General features: G+C 34.1%; 1 protein-coding gene across 1 annotated transcript; it reads right to left on the reverse strand.

Annotated features, from left to right (window-relative positions):
* Nucleotides 1-3,747: 3,747 nt before the first annotated feature.
* Nucleotides 3,748-11,028, reverse strand: LOC143535059 (CMP-sialic acid transporter 3-like). The gene is made up of 17 exons (XM_077029393.1): nucleotides 10,812-11,028; nucleotides 10,630-10,722; nucleotides 9,477-9,695; nucleotides 8,850-8,966; nucleotides 8,679-8,735; nucleotides 7,910-7,987; nucleotides 7,214-7,258; nucleotides 7,001-7,061; nucleotides 6,746-6,867; nucleotides 6,564-6,641; nucleotides 6,012-6,081; nucleotides 5,555-5,662; nucleotides 5,316-5,449; nucleotides 5,149-5,228; nucleotides 5,001-5,040; nucleotides 4,863-4,923; nucleotides 3,748-4,094 (listed from the first exon to the last, which is right to left on the reverse strand). Exons 3-16 carry the CDS (start codon nucleotides 9,645-9,647, stop codon nucleotides 4,873-4,875), a joined length of 1,212 nt encoding a protein of 403 aa, XP_076885508.1. The 5' UTR covers nucleotides 9,648-9,695; nucleotides 10,630-10,722; nucleotides 10,812-11,028; the 3' UTR covers nucleotides 3,748-4,094; nucleotides 4,863-4,872.
* Between the last annotated feature and the right edge of the window lie 1,626 nt (nucleotides 11,029-12,654).

Here is a 12,654-nt window from a genome sequence, read left to right on the forward strand (position 1 = left end):
GTGACTGAATGTGTCAATGTAACTGTGGCATACTACTTGACCCTTGTAATATTCCTGTATTAGCCTGTTTGACCCAAAACAATATGCTTACTTTGACCGGCAATCAAATTAGGCTCGCAATCTGTAGATCTCCTTGTTTTTTCACTTTTTTTTTATAACCCGAAACAATTTGCAGCAAATAAAAAATAAGAGTTAAGTGCTATTTTAGTACATGTGGTTTGGCCAACTACGTAACTTTAGTACATATTCTTTATTTTGTGTAAATGGCGACCTCAGTTTCAAAAGTTTTCAATTTTAGTACTTATTTTTAACCTCGTCTAATTTTGTCCGTTAAGTCGGGGGTAATTTGCACAAAATTAGACGGGGTTAGAAAAAAATACTTAAATTGCAAGGTTTTTGAAACTGAGGTAGACATTTGCACAAAATAAAGAATATGTACTAAAGTTGCGTAGTTGGCCAAACCACATGTACTAAAATGACACTTAACTCTAAATATATTATTTCCGTTGATATCAAATCTTGAATTTCCATATCTGCCCCGTGTACCTAATATAACAACATTAATTACAACAGGTTATAGCATAAAGTACTCTCCGTACAAAAATTTGCCATTTCTAACCCGCTAACAAGCTGAATCGTTTGCCATCAGATCTCATTATATAAAATATTTTTATGGAAATAAACTTATTAAAAATGTAGAACAGTAAAAATGTGGTGCTTCGCCCTTAAACACTAAACTTTTCTTCGAGAAAATTATGATTTGCCTCCCTGTGTAATATGGACGGGCGCACAATTAACCCTTGATTTTTAAATTGCGCGTATTAAACCCATGTGTTTTTTTATAATGCTGATATGAGTCACTGGTTGCGTGCATTGAACCCCTGCTTTTAAGTTGACCGTTGGTTGACCATTTGGTTCAAGGACACTTTAGTAATTAGATAAATAATAATGATAACAACAACACTGATGATGATATCATCTTCAAATCATAAACAAATCATATCATCTTCATCATCCACCTAATTCAAACATCATCTTCAAATCACAAACATATCATATTATATCATCCAAATTCATTCATCATCATCCTTAACCCAACCCTCAAATCATATCATAATTCACACTCACACACCCTCTTCTCATCATATCATCAATCATCTTCTTCATATTAAACCTAAACCAAACCCTATTTTTCATCACTCAAACCCTGAAATTTTCTCAAATCCCACCACCAATTGCTTCAATAATTGAACCACTGAATCCACCACTCATCCCGATCAAAACCCATAATCTCCGGCACCACGCCTCCGTCATGTCAGCCACCACCGTTAGTGCTCGGAAATGGTGGTGGTAATGCGTAGCAACACACTAATTGGATTGTGGGCAAGATCTTGTAAAGTTTGAAACTTGAAGCAATCAGCAGTAGACCATGGATCTTGATTCCGGACGTGTTAGTTTTCCGGCATGGATTCCGGCGATCTATCCGTTGCGACATCAGGTGTCGTTTCGGAGGACGAGGTTGTTGTAATCGGTGAGAGTAGCGGTATTGACGTCACGACCGGCGGTTTTGGATTCCCATATGACGGTGTTGGTAGAGCTGTTGATGAGGCGTAGGTTTCCGGGTTGAAGGTTATGGTGGCCGGGAGTCGGTGGCGCCGGTGACACCGTGACAGGGTTATTAGCCGGAGATTTATGTGTTTATTGGGTTTGGGTTATTAGCCGAAGATTTTCTGGGTTTGTGTTTGTATAAGGGTTCTTAGATGTTGAAGATGAAGATGAAGATGAAGATGAAGATGAAGGGTATATTGGTCATTTAACCAATAATTGCACAGTATGGGACATACTGAGCCCGTCCGAAAAACACATTGTTCAATACGTGCAATTAGAAAACATGGATTAATTGTGCGCCCACCCATATGACACATGGAGGCAAATCATAATTTTCTCCTTTTCTTAACCTATTTACAATGTATTTTTTAATCTGGTAAACTAACTTTATTAATTAGATTACTAATTTATTTACTTTTGACTACGATTAACTTTATTTAATTTTTAAGTTTTCCTATCCTTTTAACGAAATATGCAATTAAGGAATAACTTTACCACATTAATATTTTTTAAATTTATTTGACATTTCCTGATTATATTTCTATCATTTTAGACAAATATATATATATATATATATATATATATATATATATATATATATATATATAACAAGGAACAATTATGTTATTTAGAGATATATCATTGAAATATTAACGTGTAAACAATTCAAGCTAAACTTTTAATAGCATTATTAAGATTATTAGTTAACAATATGAATATTAAAAAAAATGATTATGTTTATCCTTCAACTTAAATGTACTAATTCCGTCACTGACTCTACAAGCATACATTTCATAACAATTTCACGCAAGCATATCAGTTACACATGTTAAGATTCTTGCAAGCATAAACATGTTAAGACAACCGTTGATTTCTATCCAATCATGGATCCTTGAGGTTGGATTGACTGGTTCTAGCCTTTTATAGATTTCGTTTCATGTGTTACTCTCTCTTTCAAGTATATTAAACCATTTTAGTTTATTCTTCACATACATGTACATGTTTTTATACATGCATTGGAAATTTGTTTAATACAACCCAAAAGTTAAGTACATAAAGACTTGTTATCATGTCAAATAGAAGTGTTAAAATCGGTTTTAAAACCTAAACTGGTTCAGGTTGGGAGCGAACCTATTCGTGGTCAAAGGGTTCAACCCCGGTTCTTGGTGAAACCGGTTCGGGTTACCACCGGTTTTAGAAGCCTAAAAACTTGAACATGTGGAACTGGTTAGCTTTAGTTTAACCAGTTTATACATAAATTACTTTAAACCGGTTTGAATTCAAAAGGCGGCGCTTATGAAATTAGGGTAATTAGGGGGTGTTTGGGTTTCCTTATTTTCATCAACTTATAACTTATAAACTTTTTGAAAAGTTAATAACGTGTATAAGGTGTTTGGAAATCATAAGGTCTTATGAATTTTAACTTATGAAGAAAGCAAAATAAAGGGGTTTTGAAAACTTATGAATATGTAACTTATTAACTTAATGAGTTTGATTTACCTATTATACCCCTCTAACCCTCAAAACCTATTACACCCCTTTTAAAAAAGAGCGTACTTTTTAGTCATTTTGGTTTTCCCCAACACATAAGTTAATCCAAACATGTTTTTAAAAACTTCTTTTAAAAAATTTATAAGTTAATAAGTTCGTTTAACAAAAAGTCATTTTTAACTTAAATAAGCAATCCCAAACACACCCTTAATTTGCATAATAAAAGTGGTATTTATTATAGAAGGCCAACTAATATTAATTAGTTTACAACTTTCCTATAATTAATTAGTTATATTATAAATTGATTCCATATATCTAAGGTAAAATAAAGGCATGTTATAAACCGGTTTCAAACAGATTACAAACGGGTTCTTGTCTCACAGATTCCAAACCGTCGATTCCAAACCGGTTCATGCTTTAAAACTTCATACCAGTCCCAACCCTACGATTTCGATCGGTTTTAAACCTTTTTAATCTACTTTAAATTTTCCACATTAAAATTCGAAACATACGTTTTGAATAGAAATTGCCATAAATTCAGTCACTTGGCTTTCTATTTCAACAATATGCACAAGTGCACAACTAATGAACTAAAACAAATCTTCAAGATATAATCAAAAATGAAGTTCATGCTATTAAACCCATTGCATATGAAAGCCAAAGAAAAAAAAAACACATCCAAAATTCTTGTAGTAAAAGCTTCAAAATGGCAACTATATCATAATAGATGAATGATTTGAAGTAAACAATACCAATAAATTGTTGTTTTTCTATCTTAACCTGTATACGATGATAGTGAAGCCCGAAAACATGGCTGGTTTCACTGACTACTTAAAATCATCTATTGATTGGTTGTTAGCGTAGTGGAGTATACTTTTTCAACGATATCCAAAATGACCATAAGACCCCCGTAAAGGGGTTTTCTTTTCTTCTTAAAACGAGAATCTTCTGTACCCTCGACGAATAGAGCCTGAAAACTTACTCAAAGAAGAAACCTGCATTGCATGTTCCACAATGACCATAAGACCCCCGTAAAGTGCAAAATAAACGAATGAACAAGTATTTGAAGGTTGGACAAAAAACCCGCGGCTCGCGGCACGCTCGGAGCTCGCTCTAAAAAAGCTGGCTCGAATTTGGCTTGGTTTTTAACGAGCTAGCTCAACTAAAATCGGTTTGTAAACGAGTTGAGTTCGAGCCAAGGTAAGAGTGACTCATGGCTCGCTCGTTTAGCTAATATTTCCCTGGGCCTAAATTTTTATATGTATACAAATTATAACCCATAAGTATAACATTTTACTGTAAACCATAGTTTTTACTTTTTAACAGTAAATTATAGTCATTTATAAATAAAAAAAATTAACTTGTTTACATTAATTCAGTTTTATTGAAAAACAACAGTAAGTGTTTTATTGCAAAAAAAACATTAGTAATAACCTATTTTTATTATCTTTCAATCTACCATTTTTTTCTAGTTTTCAAAAGAAATTAACGAGCCAACTCAACGAGGCACGAGCTGAGGTCAAGCCCAACATTTCAGCTCGATAAAAAAGGTTTGGCTCGTTTTTAAACAAGCCGAGCCCGAGCCCACCCTGGCTCTGCTCGTTTACAGCTCTGGCCGGACCTGCTTGTTTTGACTTGCACTAAATGACAAAAGCTACCAATCTCCCGATTTAACATGTTAGCCAACATATCCATTTAGCCACTTAGAACGATTTTTGCTCGTTTTACCGGTTATAAAATAAATATTAATTTTAAAAACTTACTCTGGTCAATTCAAGTTGGAAGTAGATGTCTTCTTTCATCAGATTCTATATGATGAGTAGCCTGCAGGAGTATAAAAAGTTAAAAGTTAAAAACAGTTTCTTCAGAATAAAACTATATTAATCACTCAACATTTGTACCTCCTCATTGGCCCCTGCTGCTATATTTACAAATTGGTCCCTGTTTGCAGGTAAACAGATGTCAATGGGCTTTAAAAAGTTCGAATAAAAAGAATGATTTTTTTGTTAATTAAGTGAAAACGGTATAACAGTCATTATTATTGGGTACCTATGATTGTTCTGAACCGGGTCCAACTCCAAAGCCACCCCATTTTCTTCTTCCTTAACTTTCGCAAGAGGCGAAAAAAACTAGAAAAAGAACGAAACGAGGGATAAATTAGTGAAATCACATAAAAGTTAAATGTATTATGAGGTTGTCCTCTTGAAATGCCATACCTGATGCATTGAGATGAAAACAATAGAAATTCCAAGCATAAAGTTTATAGTCAAAGTGTGACCAAACAAAGCTGCAGATGCAAAGCCTGTGAAGATTGTGGCGACTGTTGACGAGTACTTTTTCAAAATTGTATCTGCATGCCATAAATTGTTTTTAGATATATACATCAAACAACGATTTTACCATCATATTCTAGAAACTGTTTAATAAGGGACTCTGAACATGTTTATAATCTCACCAGCATATTTGAAGAAAAAGGAAGATAAGATTCCTTGTGCTGCATTGTTTATAATTAAAAGCATTGTAGCTTTTGAATGTCCTTGCAAAATATCAAAGCTTTCAGGACCTGAAAAACATGATCGTACCAAGAAAAGGTTTTAACTTTTAACTGTAGATGGATAAATTTTTAACAGATTTTTAACAGTCAAAACTTCTGTCCCTTTTAAAGTTCCTAAATGCACTAAATATTGTGCTCTCGGGTCAACCTAGACCATTTTGACCAATTTGTCTACTTTGAAACCACTAAACAACCAACCCGCCTTACCCAAAGAGTCTACCAAGATAACATTAAATAACAATTTACACCAAGTAAAAAGTATGCTTAATTAAGTTATAATTCACACAATAAGTAATAATGCAACTTAGAATCAGTTTTGTCTGATTCAACAGAGAAATAAATTCAAGTCGATTAGTACCTTTGCTAATTACAGTTCCAAGGATCCCTAGGAAGTTGAAGATTGCACCATATCCATACAAAAACAAATTCTGCAAAATAAATCAAGCTACGAGTTAGAGAAGACTAGAAATGAAAACTTTAGTTGAATATTGTTGCACCATACCCGTCTTTTAATGATTCAAACGTAGACAAAATTTACAATGACTAGAAGGGAACTAAAAAAACTTTCTCAGACATTAGTTTAAATGTAAACAGATTGTTGAGAAGCCTGATACACATGGCATAAGTTGAAGAATGTGTTTTGTATAAAAGGTCTGCATAATGACCCAAATTGGACAAAAAGCCATCTTTTAATGACTCGCATATATAAAAAAAGTTTAACAAGTACAGGTATTAAAACAGGATAAAATTAAATGTATATTGGTATTTTATGCAAAAAGCCCAATGTTTCTCTTGTTATGTTTTAATCAATGAAACAAATAAACCAAAATCAATCTGTTACAGATGAATGTTCTATTCAACTAAAAAGGGAAGATGATAAAGTAAATAACCAATGCAATATTAAGATCACCTGCATGTAAATGCTTGTATCATATTGACTCTTGAGTGCGTATTCATTGAAAACTGATGCCATAGATGGAACAGTGACCTGCATATTCCGCTCATCAAGTTAATTAAAATTAAAGAAAAATTATAAAAACTAAAATGGGATGCTAACTACATAATAACAAAGCATTATGCAAACCAACTTACAAAGATAACTGTGTAGATATATGCACCCATTGCAACTGGAAGCCCCATTGCTGTAGAGCCCTCAGGTAAGGAACGCATTTGATTTATGCTAATTCCAATAAGCAACAGAGCAAGAGCCTCCCACTGTAAAACAGAAAACAAAGAACATTATTTGTTTAGAATATATTAGTATTGATGCTCACAGAAAAGTGAATCCTATATAAAGATTGATCTCGCGAAATAAAAAACACATAAAAACTAGAAGCTCATAACAGAACTGAATTATTGAAAATCGGCGCTTCATTATTATCTTCAACAGAATTGCAATCACCAAGACCTAAAATTTCAAACATCATGTTTGTGTGTCAAAATATGTCTTTCATTTTATGCATAAAACAAAAATGATGATAGATATGCAATGATGCAATGACAAAAGCTTTATGTGATCTTAAAAATTAAGACATAAGAAACAATGCAACAGATAATTACCTTCAGATTGCTTAGCATCTTTACAGTTGCAGGATTAAAATAGAGCTGCAAAAAGAGTTCAGTGTTAGATCATAGGCTCCAAGTAAAATTTCAAAATATATGTTGTTTGCCAGTAATCATCAGCAAAGTGACTGATACTAAAAAACGCAACCATCAAAAAATTATTTTGTTCTTCCTATTCATGCTCACAAATGCATTTCCATCCCATGTCAGGTTAATTCTTCTACTTATAACATCACTAACTTCATAACTTAAAACATAAATCTCTACACAACTTTTGTAACTGTGAAAAAACACCAGAAAAAAATGCATCAACTTGTAAAACAGAATACTTTCCATCCATCCCCTTACTTTTATTTTAACACCATTCCTGTTCTTTGTTGGTTATGAGAATCTAAGAATAATTAAGACCAGAAGAATTAGCCTTTAAAATTGACGAGTTTTTTGTTGGAATACCAAAATGTCTCTATGAGTACCACCCCTTAGTCTTTCAAAGATTAAGAGTCCTAAGGTCTAAATGTCTAATAGTTCTAAGGTATAATATAATGTATGTAAAAACAACAAAATTACTTCAGAAATAAACATGATTTAGTGATGGTTGGCATAACAGGTATAACTGATGGTTTATGTTCGGCATTATTATTAAACTACTATTATATTAAGATATCATTACAAGAACTACTACATCATAAGTACCTGCATGGTGAACTTTACATAGTTATTAATAGCATAGAGGAGTGCTGGAACAGCAAGAAGCACATTGTTGCGAGCTGCCTACAGAGAAACATGGCACACGTCAAACCACAAGCTTGCTGCTTTATATAAAAAAATCAAACAAATTAATGCATCCACAGATTCTAGAATTAAAAAAAAAACTTCAGACATAGAAAGATAAAGCAAGTAAAATAATCTACAGAACTCAAAAGCTGCAAATACCAACAGTGTGGTTCAAATTTTTTGTAACATTTGCAATTCAAACAAGTTTTCCTTTAACAAACACATCAGTAAATCAACAATGTGAGCTAATAGGTGCACTTAGGCTTTCTACTACTACTACTACTAATAATAATAATAATATTTTCACTGTTTCTGTTTGCTGGACTACCTCGTTTTTTATCACCAACTCTATTGTAAGGTTTCATGCTAATAGGGATAACCAAGTATCTTAAAGGTTCACTAACCTTAGCTCCATCAAATATATCATTTTAAAGACAAAAATATTTATCTATAACAAAGTAGAAATTAGTGACATTATGATGGTACAATCTAATATTTTAATAAAAGTTATATCAGCATTTAATAACAAAGTAGAATGAGGACCTAAATATCAGCATTTAATCTAATATTTTAATAAAAGTTATATAGAATGACAATAGGTTGTACTAGGATAGTAGTTCAGACAGGTAAGAAGATTCAATTAATTTTTAAGAAAAATTGACCAAAAACTGAAATTTGGTAACAGTACCTGTGTAAAACTGGAGATAGAAAGAAGTGGCTTCTCTCCAATCTTTTGATTTCTAGCCTGAGATAAGAAAGAAATAAGCAATTTGTAGAACCATACAAATTTAGAAACGAAGAACAAAATCCACACTAACAAAGCCAATAAGTTACATCACAGAAAAGAAGAGAACTCTACCTGGATGAGAAGCATCACAAGTGCAAAGATAACTTTCGCAACTTCTGTCAGAAAGTTAACACTTACGGGGCTAAATTTGAACTTTCCATCAACCTTTGACATGTACACCAAAATTGGCTGTAAAAGAAAATGAAAATAGTAAGCTACTGACAACATATGCAACATCACTGCCAACATGAACATGGTGCACAACTTCATATACCTAGTTACCTACAAATTTCCAGTCAGTAACAATTTGGACATTATTTTTTGTTATTAAAAATATACGCGCTAAAACTAGCAAAACCATTATATGTTACTTATATTAGCAAATCAGATGGATATTACAATACAGACCTCACCACAACTGAAAATAAAAAATGATTTATTAATTCTTTTTATAAGTACTCTTGTCGAGTTTGTTGAACTTTTTGTTACTTCGGTGAAAGTGCCTACCACCAATCACGAATTATGTGAATGACCCGATAATAAATAAACGCAGGGCATACAAAAGGTGCAAAAAAATCTTTTAGAGAAATCTACAGTGCACAAACAAAAATGTAACACCTTTCAAGGAAAAGCATACACAAAATGACAAATCTGCCATGTGTAGTCTTATAAAGAATTTAAATACGCAAGGCAATTTACCTGTAAGCCAACTAACATGCAATCACCAACAACCAATAAAACATTGAGCGCCCGTTGCTTTTTTGAAAACTTGCTCTGATGTCTATCATAAGCCCGGGAGACTGTTTTTACAGACGGATTCACCAACTTGGAATGACAGACACTGCATTCTATCATCCCTTGTTTCATCATCCGATCCCTCCCTGCTTCACTCACGTTTCCTTCCTCTAAGTGTCAAATCTACAATTGCTGTCTGCAACAACACAAATCAACATTAATCAATAATCCAAAAACCTAAATCAATGAGTATACATACTAAATCACAGGCCATGACTCGTGGAATACACAAAAACATTTCTGATAAACAAAAACTTCGAAATGTATGTAAAATCAGTGTCGGGATTATTGGAAAAAAAATCGCTAATTACTCGGTAGCCAGAGGTCAACTAACTAAATTTTATCTAACCGGCCATATTAGTTTCGTCGCTAGGCAGTCCAAATCACCCCTAGTCAGGTCTAGTCGGACCAAATTGCAGGCCAATTTCCGGCCAAACTCGGTAAATTAGATATAAAAATATGTGTGTGTTATGTACCGGAAAACTACATATAAAAGTTCCAATCTGATTAATCCTAGTGCCTAGCTAGTTCTACAGCACTCGGTACGACTAATGCCAAACACCAATTCAACCATATCTTAACCCATCATGATTAGATAAAACTCAAAATAAAGGATCAATTATGCTCCTAACAGCTCAGATCCTGTAACTTCATATAAATCCACCTTCTTCACACAATCAATAATATACGAGTAAACCATGATATTAACACTAACCTCAATTATATGATCCCTAGAATCAAACTATTATGCCATAGATCTAACAGCTCTGGCCACCAGAATTCAACTGCAGAGGTTAAATTAAACCAAATCAATACAATGACACGCGAAATTGACCCTAGAAATGTACGAGAGATCAATCGTATACAAGTAAACCATGAGATTAACACTTACCTCAATTATATAATCTATGCCCTGCAAACAAGCTAGTGTGAATTAGCCGTAGATCTGACAGCTCCGGCCACCGGAATTCAACTGCAGCGGTTAAATTGAATTAATATCATAAAATGAGACACCTAGATCAATAATATACAAGTAAACCATGAGAATAACACTAACCTCAATTATAAAATCTCTAGAAACAAACTATTACGTGGCAGTGTGAATTATCCGTAGATCTGGCAGCTCCGGCCACCGGAATTCAACAAGCTTCTGTTGAATTTGAAACAAATAAATACAATAAGGCGCGAAATATACCTAAAATCAATCCTATAGAAGTAAACCACAAGATTAACACTGACCTTTACGCGGTAGTATGAATTCGCCGTAGATCTGACAGCTCCGGCAACCGGAATTCAACTACGGCGGTTGAATTGAACTGAATTGATAAGATGAAGCACAAATTAAAACCCTAGGTATTAGAGAATTTGAGTGTGTGTGTTTTTATGTTGATTGATGCGAAGAACATGCTTGAGAGAGTTTGTTGTCCCGATCGATTAGATTAGATTAGATTTGTTAGTCGGTACTTTTTGCTTTAAAATGACACCACAGTGGTTGACGCTTTGCTGTGATCTAATGAAAAGGTTACCCCCATTTTAAAATATGGTGGGATGGCCCGAGCTCGTTTAGGCTCGAGCTTTGCTCCTTTCAAATCTTAATTTAAGAGGGATTGATTGATCAAACTGACTCGAAAATCGAACCGAAACCAATCGATTATGTAGAACTCGATTTTGGAACCGGTTGAAACCATAGGTTTGGAACCGGTTTGTAATTTTTTCCACCAAAATCAGTGTCAAACTACTTAACAGAACCGAACCGGTTAAAACCGAGTGTAACCTGGTCAAAAAATCGGTTTCAACCTGAATTTGACTTTTGTTGAACAACCCTAGTTCTGTCCACCCTGAAAAATAATATTCACTTGTGGCTCAATTTTTTTTTGGCTTAGGCTCTTTTAGTAAAGTACGGTTATTATTAAAAAAATAATCTAAAAAAACAAGCATTTTATAAAAAGGTTTGTTTTAGACTATCATCTATAATGAAAGGCATTGATGCCCCTCCACATTGTCACATCAGCGCCACGTAAGCATCAGGGGCATCGAAGTTCCAATCTACAATGTCTCGCTATGGTTTAATGCCCATTGGACAGCCCATTATATATATATATGTGTGTGTGTGCGCGCGAGAGAGAGAGAGAGAGGGCCCACAAATTACCCAAAAGCGCCAGGCAGGGCATCGAAGCCCCAATGGAGCCCCCATTAGCGCCCATAGAGAACAGTCTCAGAGCTGGTAATTGGGTACATGTTTAAGACATGATAAGGCCTATTAAGCAAAAAATGCGTTATGCGATTTTTTTATTTTCTTTAATAACTAAAATTAGTAGACTAGACTCCATCATATTCCCTTATTGGCATATGAAACTTAAAACCGTTATAGTCACGACATATAAAGTAGTAAAATGTGTCGTATTTTTGTTTGATACTTAAATTAAACGCGTCGTATCTAACCTTCACGAATTGCCCGCCCTAGTTTGTTTGAAGCAATATAAAACCGTCTTATAACTAACGGCTCCCGCTAATTGAAACCAAAAACCCCAACGGTCATCGATCAAACCCCTACGCAATTAAGCCTCCGATCGAATCCATTCTCCGTTTCCATTCAGTTTCCGTTCGTATATTCTCCGATACGACTCGAACCGCTTTTCGTTCCTGTTATAAAAGATCGATTACTCGGTTCTGTAAACTCTGGTAAGAAAATCGAATCTGTGATCTAGTAAATTCAAACGTTACGTACACACACTAAACTCTGTTATTGCTGTTACTTAGGCTTTTCATACGTTGATTCGATACACGTTCGGTTCTCAGCTGCTGTGATGTATTCCGATTGCACGGTTCATCATCGTCAAATCTGGTAAGAAATTTGAATCTCTGAGCTCGCAAACTCAAACGTACACTCTGTTAATGCTGTTAGTTAGGTTACAGTTATAGTTAGTGTTTTAAGCTAGCTGTGGAGGTTAATTTAAGAACGATTTGGTTATTAATGATCATTGAAAGGTAGTTTCTAGGGTTACAGTTAACGGTTTCAAGAGTTGGAGTTATAAGGATGTAAAACTATACATTCTGCCATTACTTAAGAGTTACAGTAGTT

This window comes from Bidens hawaiensis, unplaced genomic scaffold (genome assembly GCF_021521415.1).
Source record: "Bidens hawaiensis isolate Kalapana, Puna unplaced genomic scaffold, B.hawaiensis_p1.1 tig00010384_1, whole genome shotgun sequence".
Lineage (NCBI taxonomy): Eukaryota > Viridiplantae > Streptophyta > Magnoliopsida > Asterales > Asteraceae > Bidens > Bidens hawaiensis.

Coding starts and splice junctions, on each gene's coding strand:
- LOC143535059 (XM_077029393.1), bottom strand. CDS start 9,647: ATGATGAAACAAGGGATGATAGAATGCAGTGTCTGTCATTCCAAGTTG. Junction 8,967..9,476: donor GCATGTTAGTTGGCTTACAG/GTAAATTGCCTT, acceptor TTTCTTTTACAG/CCAATTTTGGTGTACATGTC. Junction 7,259..7,909: donor ATGTAAAGTTCACCATGCAG/GTACTTATGATG, acceptor CTCTTTTTGCAG/CTCTATTTTAATCCTGCAAC.